At 43.4% G+C, this 18,978-nt stretch overlaps 1 protein-coding gene across 1 annotated transcript; it reads right to left on the bottom strand.

Moving 5' to 3' along the window:
- Window positions 1-5,607: 5,607 nt before the first annotated feature.
- Window positions 5,608-18,709, bottom strand: nocta (nocturnin a). The gene is made up of 4 exons (XM_083652305.1): window positions 18,373-18,709; window positions 8,257-8,562; window positions 6,895-7,226; window positions 5,608-6,729 (listed from the first exon to the last, which is right to left on the bottom strand). The coding sequence occupies exons 1-4, from the start codon at window positions 18,572-18,574 to the stop codon at window positions 6,196-6,198; spliced, it is 1,374 nt and encodes a 457-aa protein (XP_083508431.1). The 5' UTR covers window positions 18,575-18,709; the 3' UTR covers window positions 5,608-6,195.
- Window positions 18,710-18,978: the final 269 nt, after the last annotated feature.

Below are 18,978 nucleotides of genomic sequence, written 5' to 3'. Positions count from 1 at the left end.
GTGCACGGGCCAATCAAGGCCGGAAAAACAGTATGGTGGCTCCTGAATTAGCGAGCGGTAACATTAATGTTAGTAAACCACTGCAGTTATTGCAGAAATAGACTCAATAACAACAAATAAACAAGAACAAGAGTATGCACCAGCCGAGTTTCTCTGAAGAAAAAAGTTTTTACCGTTTTGAGTGATTTGGTGACGCTGATTGGCTGAAGGAGTTGTCAGTCAAGGCAAGTAGTCCCGCTCACAGTGATTTCAGACAGAGCCAAACGGGATGTGACGTCACCTGATCAGGATGGTTTTTACCAGGCTACTGTTATTCCACGGCACTGTCGGTTTCTCCAAACACTTTACTTCCTTTTTTCCTCTTTTTTTTTTTACTGCTCATGAAAAGGGAGTGAAGGGGACGTCTACGTCAAGGTAAACTAGATGGTGTGCTCCATATTTGAAGTATATGCTTTTCCCCCCTTGTACTATCAGTGTATTGAAGTAGATTTTACTCAAATATGTATTATAAAAAAGACAAATGTGAATTAAAACAGCTTGTCTTTTGTGATCTTTGTTGTTTCGCAGTCCTTTTCCGTAGTACTCGCCTTGAAAATCCATCAAAAGCGTCTAATGTTCCGTGTTGGTATGAAACATTTCCAGACTGGGTTTTACTCGGATTTCAGATTTGTGGGCAGATTATTCCACTCTACTGTGGCACTAGAAGAATGTGTTTTTACCCATAAAGCTTTTGAATCGAATATTTATGATCTATGTGGAGGTACATTTATTTTGTGCCTTTGCAGTTTGTTTTTGAGGTGCTGAGATTATCCAGTTTACCAGGAGATGACAGCATAATCGAAATGACTAGAACTAGAGCTTGTGTCAAGAATTGAGCTGTCCAGAAAGGTCGCTTTTTTGGCTAGAAACTTAATTCTTTGATTTGCCAGAGGAAGAGGCTATAGGACAGAGTAGGGCACTACTCTGGAGCCCCTGGAGGTGGTTGTGGAGAGAAGGATGTTGCACAATCTGCTCAAAATAATGGACAACACGAGACCCCCTACGGTACGCGATATTTTTTTTACGGATGATGGCGAAGGCTGGAGGCACCCTCTCTGCCTGTGATTGGCCTACCATCAAACGTTCATCCAATCACGTTCGCTTGGCTATCCTGCGTCTCTACAGTCTGTGGTCAGACAGACAGTTTCGCTTGCTAGCATGCATGAAAGACGCCACTGTGTTTATGTTTTTGATATATGGTCTCTGGTTTATAATGCTGCCGCTACTCTTGGCAGTGCACGTATGTAGCCTAAGGACTAGAAAAAAGAAAAGATAAAAGATTAATGAGAATTGATCAAGGGTTATATATAAACTGTCAATGCCCATTTACTCATTCTAGCACAAGAGTAACATGTATTTCAATTGAAATATGTATCAGTATGTGGCGTTTGCCCAGCCCTTCATTGGGAAATGCAGCTTTATGGAGTGGGATCACGTGGAGATGGTCTTCAGAAACTTTGATGAGATTGACAGTAAGTAAACATTGTTTCAGATACATGGTGTAGTTGTGGAAAAGTGTGTGAGTTTGGAAGAGGAGTGCACCACTAGGTGGAGACATGCATCCATAGCAGTGTTGATTTCATAGACGAAAACTATGAGGAAAAATGTTAGTTGACTACCTATTTTCACTGGTGAAAACTAGACTAAAAATGTTAGGGAGGGACGAATTGGGAAGAGATCCAATCAGAAGAGAAGAAGACGTTAAAACATCTGTGTCTGTATTGCACATTCAAACCTTAAAACAATTCCAGAATAACAAATTAATATATCTTTACAATAAGTTTGGAAATTATAATGAATAGTTACGGTTTTCTTTGACTAAAATGAGATGAAAATACTTAGACACTTAGTTGACGAAAACTTGACTAAATAAAATCAGGATGAGGTTGAGAGAGCTTGAGTGAAAGTGGATTGTAGCTCACTCAGATAAACATGTGAATGTTGTGTGATATGCAAAGGTTGTTGGTTCAATCCCAGCCTCAGGCAATTTCTTAAAAAGTACTCACATTATAAGCTGCAGCAGTGATCCTTCTTTATCATCACCAGTAGTTTGAACACTGATAGAAATAAGCTGATGAAGGAGACTAGTCAGTCCCTGACTCTAGCTCAACTCACTGGTACAAATCTCACCTGTCTCACTCTTTATGCTGTGTTATTGTCAGTGTGAATACAGTGTGTAGAAATCAGAAGCTTAACTCCCAACAGCTCATAGCTCAGTCGGCTGAGCGGCTGTGTCTCTGTCTGACAAGTAGACTGTTGGTTCGATTCCTGATGGAGGAGACATTATAGCACTGCCCTGTCTTTAACATCACCAGCGTAGCGCCTCCTACAGGCAGATACACAGAGCGACACAGTGCCAGCGGAACGGGATTAGAACCCACAACCTCTGGCCCCAGTGTCACTGTGTGTATTATTCCTTCACACCACCAGCTGCCCTTCACACTCACAGCTCTTCTCCGGGCACTCTTGTCTCTTCCCTCTGCCTGTCACCATTCAAAACTGACTGAGGCTTGAACCCACGATCACAAAAGTGGCTGAGGTCTCAATATTGCCAGGCAGCAAGCCTACTCTCTGTGCCACCAAGTCAGACTGATTGAATGAGGTTTTCTCAGGGCTTTAAATGACTCTTTCCTCTGGCTGTCGACATTCAAAACTGACTGAGGATCGAACCCACAACCTCAAAGGTCACTGAGGCTCAAACCCACAAGCGCCAAACTGCTAGGCAGCAATCTGAGCTCTCTGAGCTAGTGGGTCATAGTGATTCAGACTAGAAGATTAAAGTATAGTCTTTATGCATCTTAAAATATGTTTTGAAGGGATCTTTTAAGTTGAATAGTATTTGAATTATATTAATATGACATGAGTTTCTATTCACCTTGCACAGAACACCTTTTACTTTTATACTTGAGTACATTTCAGAGCCTGTAGTTTTTTCCTTTTCCTTGAGTAATTAAGTTGAATCAGTACTTCTGCTTTACCAGTCTTTTTTTACACAAATAACTGTACTTCTACTTAATTAATCAGAGCAACAATGTGATTAAATTTGGAATGACAAGAAAAAATTACACGTCTGTGCAATAGGCTTAGTAGGGCGAAATAACTCACATATAGGGTTTGCTATTGTAACGTTCCATATAATGTAACATGCTTGTTGATTTAATGATTGTTTTGCACCTGCTGCTCACATTTGAGATACATCTGGCTTGCCTGGAAAGAAGGTGGGAGCAGCCGAGTACAGTTAGCCAATCAGAGGCAGAGAGGGGCGGGTCATGCCTTCGCCATCATGGGAAAAAAAATATCGCCTACGGTACATCGGCCCCAATGGTCCATTTTGATTTTGAGGCAGCAAAGTTATTTGTATTTGAATAAAAGTGGAAATAGGCATAACAATCTTCTTTTAGTTTTTATTGCACTTCTAATTAGAGTAATAATAATAATAAATAAATATTTTGACAGTGCAGATAATCAGTTTTTTTTTAATAACACTAAATAATAAATTAAGTTCAATTATATTTACACTAAAGTCAGGTGCTTTCATCACATTCTTTGTTATTTTCCTTTAACTTGTGCTTTTTTGTCTTCCATCCATAATTTATAAAATACATTTTCAGCCATTGTATACTTTTTTGACAGATGTATGTTGCTTTACAGTTGAAATTGGGTGAGAGACATAGAGAGTGATAAAGAGAGAGAGGTTTTGCTGAATAGCCCACTGTAAAAAGTTAAACCAGACAGGTCGAACTTTTCATAGTGCACTGTGAAAAGTTCAACCAGCCACACCTGAACAATCATACCCAGGTGGTGCTAATTAAGTGTTTTAAAGTGGTAATCCACAACAGCTGTGCTGGATTAGGTAATGGAATTGATGAGGGAGAGAAGTCTCCCCTCAGGAAACCTGGGTTCATCATCATAACCATCCGATCATGTCTATGCAATCTAAATCCCATAGAGATCGGCACAGTGCTTATCTCTATACCGTCTATATCCCATAGAGATAAACAGTGTTATTCTATAAGGTGTGGCCCACTGACTTAAAGAAGGATGCAGTCTGATTATTTAAACGATCTTTGAGCAACAGGTGTAGCAAGACTTTGTGTTTGTGTATTGTTGTGGAGGAATCTTACAAATTGGACCTTGATGGTATGCAAACACATGGAAAAATGCCCATGGATTCTCTTACCATTCGCCTACATGAAACAATGTAAGATAAATCAAGGTCCAAATGATGATTGCAGTAGCTTTTAATTTAGAAACTGAGAATCATACAGTCTTATTGAGATTGTTTTAGACTAGGGTTCAGCCCCGAGCACGGCCTCACCCGCAGCTCGGCTGCTGCGTCCGCGTGGCCTCGCCTGCTCTATTGGCATGTGCAGCACACAATTGCTCGCATCACTGATGACATCACAATTGCTCAAGTGACATCACTGATGATGTCATGGACCTTATGAAGGGTTAGGGGTTATTTATTTTAAAACTTTAATATCTTCAATTAATTAGAAATGCAATAAAAACAAAAAAATGGGTTGTTACTGTATGCCTATTGCCACTTTTATTTAAATACAAATCTTTTTGCTACCCAAACGTATGTGGACATCCTGGACTTGACCTCACAAACCTTACCTCAGTAGGCAACTGACATACACAGTGTGCCACCAAGACACTGCTGCTGTGTTTCTCCTCTGTTGTTGGACAATTTTAGCTCAATATAATTGAGCTTAGTTAACTTAGTAAGCTGATCTAAGAGTCTAAATCTAAGTCCATGTGTGTGATGTTCATGGCTCATACTCACAAATCTTCTCTGGGCACGTTTGTCTTTCCTCTGGCTGTCACCATTCACAGAACTACCAGCAAGCTACTACAAAATGTAGTTAAACTACATAGTTCAACTACATGTAGTTCGCTACTCCCCAACACTGTTGACTACTCAGTATGATGCATCCCTTTACATTAGGGTACACAAAAAGAATAACTAATGGTCAGGTAATAAGTAAGTAATGATTCGGTGCTCATGCAGTAACAACTCTGGAGCAGCACTTAAGGGGGGGAACGATAAAGGTAAGTGGTGTTAAGTAATAATGAATGAGTCACTCTTTGGAGTGAACAGCTTTGATATACCTACAAAATAATCATTAACTAATGTCCCACGGTCCCCCATATGATAATAAGATTGATGCTTTTAGATGTTTTATTACAGAAAGTGTATAAAACCCATGACCAAAATAGTAATTGTGTTACTTATGAATGGAATTATAGCGAAAATAAATTACCCCCCTTTTGGCTGGGGACCCCCTTTTGAGAACCACTGCTCTAGGAGAAACGAGGGTGGAGATGGCAGCAAGGGCGGCAGAGCACTAAGAACAGCCAGTACTAGACTATGTTTTAGAAGACCTGTTTCCTTTTGAGGAGTAGCAGCCCACATCTCTAAAAAGCACCATGGCATCAGAATAAAAAACAGTCTACAGAGAAGACCTGTAAACCAACCAGTAAACTACAACGGTCACAATAAGGTCTATAAATGTTTTATTTTATAAATTAACATTTTCCCTCATATTCACTGGCAATGTGGTCACAGCAACAGCACTGTCATGATTAAAAATGTCATTGCAAAACCTTTGGGATGCAAAAAAACAAAAACACTTTCAATACAATATATTCAATATCATAACCAGTTGGTTATGGTGTAACCAACTCTTTAACAATAGAAAAATATTAAGAATAATTTAATAGAATTGATTGAGAGAAGGGGAAGTCTTCAGTGCGTTTAAAATGTCATATATAAGAACAGACATCGAGTCAAACAATAAATAACTGCAGTTGGTTTCTGGTGTTAAAAGCCCAGTAAGAAGTCAAAGAATCTCATATTTCCCCCATCTTGTCAGAACAATCTGCTGTGTGAATTCAAAGGAGATCTGGTGAATTTAACCAAGATGCAGTCCTGTGCCAGAGGGCCAGGTGGATCCATTAACTGCCACTTCAGTTCAATCTATCGTGACCAAGATCAACAAATTCACTGACTCAGTCCTATTGGTCCAGCTGCCATGACAGACAGCCATCATAGGCCTATAGGGCTTTTCACAATGCATTCTCTTACAGCTCTAACAGCTCCCCTAGGCTAAGAGAATCCCTTAGCCTCGGCTAAGTGTAGTGTGAAAAGCCCTATATATGGGGCTGCTCCCTGAAGCTGAGGTCACAGAGCAGAGACAGGTGGTCAGAGGGGTAGTGGTAGGAGGGCAGACGGTCGGGGCCGATCTGCTCCTCGGTGGGGAGGTCTAACAGGCGGTCCACCCTCCAGGCGTGTGTGGAGTACCAGATGTAGTCCAGCGTGCTGCGGCTCTCTCCGGACGGACGGATCTTCCAAGTGGTGAAGGGAGGCTCCACCCCCCCATCGCAGCTCAGCAGCTTATAGGCCGAATCCAGGCCGAGGGGGGAGGAGCTGAAGCGCCGGTAAACCTCCTCCGACGGCTCGGCATTAAAGTCCCCGCACACAATTAAAGGGACGGTCTCTCCACCACGGGACGTTAAAGGGACGGTCTCTCTGCCACGCGACGTTAATCTTTGGAGGTTGTGCAGCAGGTCGGCTCCCTGTGCGCTGCGCAGCCTCTCCCAGCCGCTGCGAGCCTTCAGGTGGGTCACAGCCACGCACAGACTCCGGCCAGACATCCGGCAACGTAGCGTCTGGACGATGGCTACCTGCAGACATGGGAGATGTACACACATTATAATGATACAAAGCTGGTTGAAAAGCGGCAAAGCCTTCCTTTAAGAAGAAGTACAGTTACTTGTGTAAAACAATATTGGTAAAAGTAGAAGTACTGATGCAACTTGTTTACTAAAGTATCAGTAAAAAAGTCATACCTGGTTGGTGGGCAGCATCATGGCGGACAGCCGCAGGTGAGCCGTGTTGAGGAGGGAGAAGCGGTCGTGGCGGTAAAACAAGGCACAGCCATCAGGGCCGTTGTTGCATGGGACGTCCAGACAGGGAGAGCAGGGTTTGGGCAGGAAGCTGCTATGGTAGCCCAGGCTGGCCAGCAAAGGCTGGAAGGTGTCAAAGTAATGGTCCACTTCCTGTAGACACAGGATGTCGGGGCGGTAGGTGAGGATCTCTTCCAGGATCAGGTACTTCCTCTCCGGCCAGGCGAGAGCCTCCAGAGGACAACGGATAAAGCCGTCCTTCCCCTCACCAAGGGCTAGAGAGAGAGAGAGAGAGATAGTGGGGAGAGGAGAGGGGGAGAGAAGAGAAGAGGAAAAGAGAGGGGTCAAGACACAAAGAGAAAAGAGATATCAGTGATCAGAATTCTCCAGGATTCAGAAATACATACCATTCTAGGGTTCGGCTGATACAGATTTAAGGCAAATACTGATATTTTTGATAAGAATACGTAATTGGTTACATGTATACAATGCTCTTCTAAGTACTTCAGGATGGTGTTTTAATAATAATAATTGGTTACATGTACTGTATATAGTAATGTAATGTAACATGTATACATCGATCTTTTAAGTGCTTCAGGATAGTGTTTGTCCTAGAATTGTATTTTTGGCAGCATGAAAAGCCTCTGAATTGATCAGTTATTACCAATATCGCTGCTCATAAGTTGCTCTAGGCCTGATCCATTCTTGGCACTCGACTCACCGGAGACATAAGGAAGCCTCTATAAACCCTGTGCTACTCTGTCTGTGTGTCTGTGTGTGTGTGTGTGTGTGTGTGTGTGTGTGTGTGTGTGTGTGTGTGTGTTTTACTCTCACAGGGGTTTCAAACTCAATTTCACCCCGGGCCACATCAGCATTATGGTTGCCCTCAAAGGGCCGGTTGTAAATGTAACACGATATAAATGTATCTAGCCTAGGTGTTATAATATTTCATAATTGCCTCTGATTTGGTTATTATTGTTTTTTAGTAATAACTTAATACTTAATAACTAGCTCTGAAAGGAGAATTATAGGGAAAACAATGGCAAACAGACAGCTAGTAGCCTACAACTATTATTCCATTTAGCAATAGCTATTTTAAGTCATATTGCGAAGAATTGTATTGCGCAAATTGTATTCTTTGCTAGCTCTCGCGGGCCACATAAAATGAGGTGCCGGGCCGGGTCTGGCCCCCGGGGTCTTGAGTTTGACACATGTGCTCTACATGTGCCACGTGACACAGGTGGTGACTCACACCACCCGCCCGCCCGCCTCCACCTACCAATGTTATTACAGATAGAGCCGTACCTTGTGCTAATATGTTCCACTGCATGACCCGTATGGAGGGGTGCTGGTGGTGGTGCTGGGGGGCCGCGGGGCCCCTGGGACAGACTAGATGTCTGTGCGGCCGGGCTGGACGTCTCTGCAGGACCTCCTCACACTCTCTGAGCAGCTGGTCTGGGTCTGCCTTGGTTGCCCCCTCCGCCCCCGGGTCCTGGTCCTGGTCCTGGTCCTGGTCCTGGTCCCGCTCCAGGTCCTGGTCTGAGTACAGGTGGGGCTGGGCCAAGGTGCCGAACAACCTGCTGCTGCTGCCGTTACTGCCCATCGGACACACTGGGAGAGAGAAGGAACAGTGTGCCTCTAATATCATATATTTAAACACAGTTTACACAAGTAGGTTATAGTTCAAGTCTTCATAGGTTCCCTACACCTAACATTAAGATTGACATTTAAAGCTGTATTGCAGGTGGTGTAGGGCCACTAAGCCTGTGTCTCTCATGTCTGTTGAAAATGTGGTATCACGCATTATTATGGATCCCACTGGCCCTACGCCGCATTCAAGCGCCAGGATTGGCCAGGCAGGTGCCCATGCAGACTGGTCTGAGTAGCGCACCAGGTATTTTCATCTCACCTCAATCTAATAGCCTGTTTGAGGCAAGGTGGTGGTGGACGTGTCATGTCATATAAACGCAAAGTTACCCATTATTTTCATTACCCCCAAGGCCAGTGGGATCCATAACAACGCACGAGTGAGTCACACACAGGTGAGGAGCTAGGTGAAGAGCATTCCTGAGGTTTTTGTGAATGAGCAGCTTAACACAAAGGCTGTTCTGTCATCCGAGTATCTCCATGATGAGACTCAACGCAGCTGACATGAACAGCAGAAGAATAATATAATGTATATGGCAGATAACTACTATAGGTCTATAGGGACTACATTCTCTCCTTGGGCTAACTTCTAGTCTTTAAAATCCTAGTGCAATCACACAATTGACTCATTTTGCTGGGGACTCTGTTCGAATATACAGTATATTGTATGTCTAGCTGCTGTCGGCAAGGCTCCAAGGCGAGGCTGACGTTGGAGCATGTTCCTCGCTTAAGGCTCACAGACAGAGCTGGAGACATACAAAAGCATGTAGGCTTTTCTCTGTCACATTTCTGTTTATAGACCCTTTTCACTGGGGCCATTTTGTGTCGAAAAGGCAGGGTAAACACAGGTGCAAGCAAAACAGTAATTATTGGAAGTTGGAAACCCTCAGTGTTTTGCTTGCACCTGTGTTTACCCTGCCTTTTCGACATTTTAGCAACATTTTTATTTGGAAAAAACATGAGTGAATTCACTAGGAGCAGGGCTTCTCAAAACATGTCCATGTTCCCTTGTAACACTCTTTATTATATTTTATGTATTGCTCTTTTATTTGTATCCATTTTATGTAAAGCACTTTGAATTGCCTCTGTGCATGAAATGTGCTGTACAAATAAATGTGCCTTGCCCCCAAAATACCCATATTACAGCCACAGACCAGTGCCATTTAAAGGGAAGTGGTTGGTTTTTAGTATTGGACTGTTTTAACTGTCTACACTCACACTATGTGTATATCATTCTTATGCATCTCTAATAACGATAATTCCTTGTGTTAAATTTGGGTAAAATTCGACTATTCCTCATTGTCTAACGGACCCCTGCCTTACCCCACTTTGAGACCCTCTGCACTAGATAGACAGACTGCAGGCTATGACTCACTGACTACCATCACCAGGAGCCATCTTGAGTGAATGTTAGTTACTTGAAGAAACATGAATATACTCTGGTTCCAGGAATTTATATTTCTTCTATTGTATTAGCAGCAGTGTTGTTCTGACCTTGTTCTCCTTATATATTGACCAGATAAGAGTATTTGCTTACATTCCTAGAATGAAACTGTGTGAGACAGAGACCAGAAAGAAAAAGTCTGTCTGTAAGTCCTAAGCCCTTTGAAGACCTTTTCAAAGCCAGCATCTCAACTGAAGTAAATATGGAAACGACAGTGGGGCAGTTAAGAATAACATGTGCATTTTGCGACAAAAGCATACCATTAGGTACTCTTATAGCAAAGGCATTCCAAGAAGAACTGGATATATGGAGGCATCATGAATTTTGGGGAGAGAAAAAACAAAAGGCCACAGACTGGCAGCCTATGGAAATTGTACGGCAATAAAGTTGTGTAGATTAGTCTGATATGGATGATCTTGGTGTCACTGTCAAATCATACATTTCTTATGACGAGGAATTCAAATGTGGAACTTTAGAATTGCTCAGATGCTTCCTTCTATCTCACAATTCAAGACTCAACATAAGTGATAGCCATAACTTCCCAAACCTATCCTCTGGAATTGTGAGATAGAAGGAAGCTTATGAGCAATTCTAAAGTTCCGATTTGAATTCCTCATCATAAGAAATGTATGATTTGACACCAAGATCATCTATATCAGACGAGGCTACACAACTTTATTGCATTTACACTTTCCATACGCTGCCCCCAGAGTGACTTTTGCAGTTAGCTGACAGTAAGCCTGTCTGAGAGAGAGAGAGAGAGAGAGAGAGAGAGAGAGAGAGAGAGAGAGAGAGAGAGAGAGAGAGAGAGAGAGAGAGAGAGAGAGAGAGAGAGAGAGAGAGAGAGAGAGAGAGAGAGAGAGAGAGAGAGAGAGAGAGAGAGAGAGAGAGAGAGGCTGTAGATGACTATGCTGCCATCTAATGTGTGTGGGTTGTATTCACATCACAGGCACAAAGAATTCCCTTTCTGAACCTGGTTAATGCAGTAACCTGGTTTGTGCAGTAACCTGGTCAAGTATCACGAGAGAGAAACATAGTCTCAGTGGAATGTTCTACGATCTCTCCTGATTCTAAATATAGGTGAATCGCTTGGTTTGTCCAAGTAAGTCTATTTTTCTAAGCATTTTACAAAATGTCTGGGAAAATTAACAGGGAATTAATTTCCTTAGGCGGCAGGCCCCGTGGGCAATCTGGCGATGGCGAGACTTTCTACTCTTATGGTGATGGCCCACTGGCAGATCAGACGTTAATACAATGCTTTCAAAATGTACCCATAATAAAATAATTAAGAAATAAATATAATTAGATCATAATGAAAACAGAATTGAACATAATTAAAACATGATTAAAGCATCATTTCATCGGGGTGTCATATCTGCAAAAATGTTTCGGGCCGATGCCGAGATTTCATTTTAAAGCCTTCATCGGCCATGCTATGATCATGCATCCCTATATAAAACCCATAATCAATCATATCAGAGGTGGAGCCCAGCACACCGACCAGCAACAAATACTCACACTGGCCCCAAACGGCAACAAATACAGTACTCAGAGATTTTACCTGGGCAATTCACACAGACTAACCTTGACTCTGAGGAAGACAGACACCTGTCGAAAGGTCAGTCACCCCCTACAATAAACGTTAGGGGTGTCAAAAATAATCGATTATAAGATGCATCGCGATGCGGACGTGCACGATTCTGCATCGATTCACAAATGTCAAAAATCGATTATAAATTTTAATTTTTTTATAATCAAATAAAATATAATGGAAGTACATGCAGTTGTTTATTTTAATTATGGATCATAATACAATGCAATTCCAAATGCACTTTTATTTGAAAAGTAGCCACACAGTGAGAAAAAAGAAAGTGAGAAAAAATAAATTGCGGAAAAAAAGTGATGCATCGATTTAAAGGAGAATTTCAGTTTTTTACACCACGGTCCTAATTTCCAGCTTAAAATATGATGTTTTACTCACCGAAATATGTTTGGCTTCATTCAGATGCCCACGGAAGATTTTGAGCTCCGACTAGTCTCCTCAAACAGGCTATAACGAGAGCCTGCGGCGAGTGCGGGGCATGCTGCACACGCTCTCTAAATGACACTTTTTCTGTCAGATCACGGTTCATTATGGTTGTAAATATAATTATTTAGCTAATAGCTAGAAGCTAAGCTAACAACAACACAACAGTCAACGTTGATCTGCCCCGGATGGGGTTACAGTGCGTATCTTCCCCCTTCTGGTTCCTCTGAAGAAGTGTGGTTTCACAGAGGGGGAAGATGGGCACTGTGACCCCATCCGGGGCAGATCAACGTTGACTGTTGTGTTGTTGTTAGCTTAGCTTCTAGCTATTAGCTAAATAATTATATTTACAACCATAATGAACTGTGATCTGACAGAAAAAGTGTCATTTAGAGAGCGTGTGCAGCATGCCCAGCACTCGCCGCAGGCTCTCGTTATAGCCTGTTTGAGGAGACTACTCGGAGCTCAAAATCTTCCGTGGGCATCCGAATGAAGCCAAACATATTTCGGTGAGTAAAACATCATATTTTAAGCTGGAAATGAGGACAGTGGTGTAAAAAAAACGAAATTCTCCTTTAACACATTGACTGCCAGACGTTTTTTTTTGCTGTAGATAGCTTCTGCCAAGCCGTTTTTTGAGGATTATGGCTCATTTTATAAGAGCCGAGGATTCGTTTCAGCTTGGAGTTTGTGAACATACAATATCTCAAAAGTACTAATAGAATGTGTACTTTCTCTGTCTAAAAGAGTTAGTTTGTAGAGTTAGTAGTTATGTAAGCATTAGCAGTTGAATACAGCATGGTTTTAGCGTGAAAAAGAATATTCAGAGATAAACGGCTTTTTGTGAAATTGGATGGAACTGTCACTTTAACCATTCATTTTTGGCTCTCTCTCTCTCTCTCTCCCTCCCCCTCTCGCTCTCTCTCTCTCTCTCCCTCCCTCTCGCTCTCCCTCCCTCTCTCTCTCTCTCTCTCTCTCTCTCTCTCTCTCTCTCCCTCCCTCTCGAGTTGCTTCAACTCCGCCCTCCGTGGGCGGACAAGCTTGTCACCAGTCAGTGCTTTGCTGCTCTCCTGTGCCTGTCTGCACAGCCGCTGTTTGAGGAAGTCGGGATGGACTCACTCGTTTGGAGTTTTGGTTGAGAGAAGCTTTTGCGATTCTGGTCATATTTATGCTGCGTGTTTCAAAGTGTGTTCGTCCACCTGTAATCTATCACCCGATCATAGTAGATCGGCTGAATCTATTATGTAAATTTGCAATCCCGCATCGCCAGCAATCAGCGCGAAAAGGAGAATGGCTGGGCTGAGAATGGCTTGACAAGTTAAAAAAATGCTTTCCTTCCTCTAGCAAGGAGAGCACTGTTGCCACTTAGTGGGTCGGTGGAATGGGTTGTAAACGTTCGGTGGCTCCAATAATTATATAAGAGATGTAAAAGGCTTAGATGCACAACCCACCGTCAAAAAAAAAAAATCGATGCCAAAAACGTGTAAACACGTTGTTGGCAGGGAACAGCTGGATTCTGAAAACGTGTTCATACGTTGTTGGCAGTGAATGAGTTAAGATGCATCGAGATGCATCGATAATCATAATCGAATCGTAGCCCTCTGAATCGTAATCGAATCGAATCGTGAGGCCAGTGAAGATTCACAGCCCTAATAAACATGCAGACGGAAACGAGTGCTCCAGTGTCTTACTTGGGTACTAGTGTGAAGTGCCCAGGTAAGAAGTTTCTTCTATGTACACTGTCCTTCACTGTTGCACCAGGACCCTTTTATTCCAAACTTGGCTGAAGCGCCGCTGGACTTAAATACAGTACTCACACTGGCCCCAAACGGCAAAAAAATACTCACATGATCAGAACAGAATTGACGAGGCAGATATGTCAGATCTCTCAAATCGATCTCAAACCAAACATCCAAAATATCTCTCCTTCATCCCTGCACTCTGCTCTGCTGCAGCTATGAGAGCACCCAGAGGAGCAGACACGTTACCCTGGGTGTGTCTGTGTGTGTCTCTACGTGTGCGTGTGTGTGTGTGTGTGTGTGTGTGTGTGTGTGTGTGTGTGTGTGTGTGTGTGTCTCTGCGTGTGTGTGTGTGTGTGTGTGTGTGTGTCTGTCTGTGTGTGTCTGTCTGTCTGTGGGCGAGGACAGTGTGACTCTCACGGGACAATCCCAGTGATTCCTATTGTGGCAGCCAGATGAAGGAGGTGAGTCATTAACTGACTGGCCCATTCAGGAATGCTGTATGTGTGTGTGTGTGTGTGTGTGTGTGTGTGTGTGTGTGTGTCTCTCTCTCTCTCTCTCTAAAGCCCCTTTTAGATTGGCCCAAAAACCCACTAATATCCACAAACTACTGGCTTTTTCTTCAGTCTAAAAGTTGCCAAGTTGTTGCGTTTAGCCGATAGAACGACCCTGCAACTGTCCCGGGTGATCAATGCCTCGGCTGTGAACGGCTGGCGATATAAATGTTGCCGGTGTTCCAAAGCGCTATTTTCCGCCCCTCTTCTTCTCCTTTGGATGTAATGTATTTGCTGACCCTTTTCCGATGCGATTCAGTGATTCCCACAGGCTGAAATTTCACTTTCTTAACAGTTAATTACTTTAAAATGTCTTTACATTGATTGAATATGCTGACAGAAAAAAAAAAAAAAAGCGTCTCATGGATGAGACGACTTTCAGTGCAGCACTTACTGAACCAGTGTCAAGTCAGTCAGAATGTAAGTAGGTAATCCACTTCAGGACTTTCAAAATAAAACCTTTATTGTAACGTTCACATTAATGTTAATTTTGAGTAATGATTTACAGCCACAGTTTCACTCCATATGTAATCTTAAAGGGATACGCCACCTTTTCCGTAGTTTAGCTCATCTGCCGTATCCCCCCACATAACCAAGGTACACCATGCCTTAGAATAGAGGCCAATGGTACACCCATTCAAAATAACCGAAAACGCAGAATAGCGCCAAAATACATGTTGTGCTACATGTGTACTCACCACAAGATGAAATATTAATCCAAATGCAGAGAAATTATCTTTTTTTTTAAAGCAGCTACGAGCAACTTTTTCGATTGTTATTAAACAGTATAAATTTAATATCAATGCATCACATCTTACCTCTAATAGTCGACGAGACCAAAGCCGTGTGTATCTGAGATTGCTCCCTTAGGTGATTATTAAGTCTATAGTCTGTCTAAACTCGCGCCAACAGGGGGCTCTCTAGAGCGACCGGACCGGGTAACCCGGAAGTGAAACGCGGAAGTGAAACGCAGCTGCCTTTTTACGCCGTTTGCGCTGCCTAGCAACATAACATAAACAATGTGAACGCCACGCATACTCGCGGGAACATCTCTCGTTATATTCTAACAGGTTTTTTGGAAGTTATTTTGCAGTGCAAAATACTCGAGTGTGAGTGTGTGTGTGTGTGTGTGTGTGTGTGTGTGTGTGTGTGTGTGTGTGTGTGTGTGTGAAATCGAAAGCGTTTTCGCCCAGCTATTTCCTTGAGAATGGCTTTCTCCCGCGGCTGTTTTTGCTCGGCTTTCTCTCTGTCTGGAGAGCACTGTCGCCACTTAGCTGGTCGGTAAAATAGATTATACACATTCTCTTCCTCCAATATTGGTATAGGAGACGTAAAAGGGGTTGATCGATGTCCCACCGTCAAAAAAAAAAAAAAAAATTTAAGCCGAGATATCTCGTCTTTGGCACTCAACGGTTGGATTCTGTAAGCCGAGATATCTCGTCATTGGCACTCAACGTGTTAACATGATTTTCAGAGAGCACTTCAAAAAGCATAAAAGCGGGCCTCATTTGTGAAGACTATCTTGCTTAAGACAAAGGTCTCAGTTTCATAAACTTTAGCTAATCACAGACCTTATTTCACGCATTTAACCAAAAATCCCAGTAACCCCCATACAAAAATCCCATTGACTTTGAGATGAGGGGACCGGAAGTGCTTAGGCAGGTTTTAGGACTAATTCCTGTGGTACTCGATTGAATATAACGTGGGTGCTGGTGGCTAGCTGGCTAACAGCTCTCTGGGCTCGGCTGCTCTTGGTTACACAGACACAGATCACATTCCAGATCATTTATCAGCAGAGTGAGGCTAGCACATGACATTCAGCACATTAGATTAGATAGGAGATTAGATTAAGGGCTGGGAAATGAATGAGGCCTTGTTCTACAGGGTTCCCCATTTTCAACTGAAACATTCGACTTTTTCCAGACCTTGATTAGTTTTGAAGATTTTGTCTGGTGTTCAATATGATTTAGGCAGATAGCCATAATTTGGCCCTGCTACCTAGGTCATATCACTGTATTGATGAAGATTGTTTTCACAGCCACCAGAATATGTGAGATGATTGGCAGGGTTCCTACACACACAAAATCCATATTTTTCCAGGCAGACCCTATGTTCTTGACTGGATGTGATTTTGGTGCAGAGCCTATGTTCTTGACTGGATGTGAGTTTGGTGCAGAGCCTATGTTCTTGACTGGATGTGATTTTGGTGCAGACCCTACGCAAAGTTGCTTGATTAACCAATACTGTGTGGAGGGCCACATAGTGTATTTTGCGTCACGTTTTGTTCTTTCGTGACATCGGCCGGGCCGACCGATACCACGCCACCCCTCCCACACACACACACACACCCCCCCCACACACAGACTAGGCATAGCGCCACCACCTGGCAAACACAATAGGTGGTTTACCTCGAGAACCGTTTGTCCGATCGACTTCAGACTTGGGGAGTGCGCTTAGGGGGACCTGATGGAGTTCAGTGCTGAATGTCATGCTATTCAGCATAGCGCCACCAACTGGCAAACACGAAAAGCAGTTTATCTCGAGAGCCGTTCGTCCGATCGACTTCAAACTTGGGGAGTGCGATTAGGGGGACCTGACGGAGTTCAGTGCTGAATTTCGTGCTATTCAGCATAGCGCCAGCTACTGGCAAACACGAAAATTGGTTTATCTCGAGAACCATTTGTCCGATCGACTTCAAACTCTGGGAGTATGCTTAGGGTGACCTAGTCTCGTTTGCCAGACTCTCTCCCCTCAATTGGCAGGGGAGAGTCTGGCTGGTAATAGCTTCACTGTGGACTAGTGGGGGAAAGGCTCTGTTTAATACCTTTACAGCCATCCACCGAAAGTATGATGCAGGCTGGCTTCATTGCACAATCCACATCAATCATTTTCAGCGTGTAGCAACAAGCTAGCACTGTGCTGTAGTAGTTACTGTTGCAAAGCGGCCAGCGCAGGCATTTGATATCGGCAGATTCGACATGCACAGCAGCAGAGGCATTTGAGATCCGCAGATCAGATATGGAGGGAGCGGAAAGGAAATCCATATATGGTCGCAGCCGATCAGTCAGAGCGGGTCGGAGCCAATTGCAGAGCTTGCAGGGAGCGGAATGGGATTTCCATCTGGCACAGACTGAAATGGTCGGCACCAATGGGAGAGCTAAGTCCACCAGGCTGCTTCAAGCCAGTCAGACTAAGGGGGACCTGATGGAGTTCAGTGCCGAATTCCGTGGAATTTGGCATAGCGCCACCTACCGATACCTTACACACACACACAACACAATACTGGGCATTCCAGGCAACTAAACGATTCTCGTCAAACTTTGTCTTTTAAAAGAATAACCGCTCACTTTTTGGCGCAACTAGGCTTCCGATATAATAAGGTTACCCCATGCGACCCTACCTGTGGCTTCAAAGTGCAGAAATAAGGTGAGTTTAATGCCCGACACAAATTCCCTAACGATTTTCTGCTGGTCCATACGAGGGCTCTTACTACGTGTAGTCTTGAGACGAAACATAGAAGAGCCTGAGGGCTAGAAACAGACCAACACCTGGAACAAGAATTACCATCCTGCCAGCTTATCATGTAATGGAAATGGTCGCTGTTCCAGTTAATAGGACAAACCTTGGATACGAGCCAGTATGGTGCAAGGAAGCAAGTCCGCTTCAGTGGAAGAAAGTTAGGGCGGAAAGTTGACTGAGATAACAAACAAATATATAAGTAAATAAATAAATAAATAAATAAATAAATAAGCAAATAAATAAATAAATAAATATGCAAGCAAGCAAATTAATAAATAGACAAATAAATGAATAAATAAAGGCTGCTTGGTGGAGTATATGAATACAGAATTTGGGACTGGCTCCCAACGATTTTGAAAACAAAGCATTTTCAGTTAAAAGCAAGGCCGCAGCCGCTTAAATGGACTGCTTTTTGAATGGAATTTGGTTAACGGTCCAACTACAGCCATCACTAACAGGTGCCAGTGCATACAAGCTAATGTAATGGGCTACCTGATGCTGCTGCCCCGGTGGGTGATGTTCCGCTCAGCGTCACCTTGGTCGGCTTGGTGCCTCCTCCTCCTCCCGGTCTGACCCCGGGCTGAAAGTACCGTGGTCCACCCCGTGTGACCGCTCTCCCGGCGGTCGCTTCCCCCCGAGAGGAGGCACACAGCTGGCTGATGAGAAGCTGTGAACAGCGCCGGGCTGGATTCATTCCCGTTCCGGCAGAGACGCGCTGTGCTGGCGTTGACCCGCTGTTTTCACTCACCAACACAGAGAAGCAGCCATTTACCAGCACAGAGTGGAGAATATTCCTAAAGCCTAAACACTGACACGTTGCGTGCTCCTGATCCCTTTGTACCCAGTGAAGCACGCTGAAGCCGGCAAAAGTTACATCATCATCAGTTTTGTGGCAAGTCACGGAACACCAGCGTCAGAGGAGTGAAGTGAGTCATCCAAAGTGCGCTTGTTGGAAGAACATATGACGCAGATGACGTCCGGAAAACGCCCCATCCCCCCCTCTCTCTATAAAAGTAAAGCATCTAAACATAATGAATACATAATATAACATAATATATAAAAGTCAATATACGTCAATCAGGGGCTACATGAAACAAT

Source organism: Poromitra crassiceps (assembly GCF_964638095.1).
Source record: "Poromitra crassiceps genome assembly, chromosome: 15".
NCBI lineage: Eukaryota > Metazoa > Chordata > Actinopteri > Beryciformes > Melamphaidae > Poromitra > Poromitra crassiceps.
This window is presented reverse-complemented; position numbering and strand designations above follow the sequence as displayed.

Bases quoted from the DNA above. Each gene is read 5' to 3' on its own strand.
- nocta (XM_083652305.1), bottom strand. From the start codon at position 18,574: ATGAATCCAGCCCGGCGCTGTTCACAGCTTCTCATCAGCCAGCTGTGT. The intron at 7,227-8,256 runs GTACGGCTCTAT...CTCTCTCTCTAG, and splicing joins GTGGAACATATTAGCACAAG to CCCTTGGTGAGGGGAAGGAC. The intron at 6,730-6,894 runs GTATGACTTTTT...CCATGTCTGCAG, and splicing joins TGATGCTGCCCACCAACCAG to GTAGCCATCGTCCAGACGCT.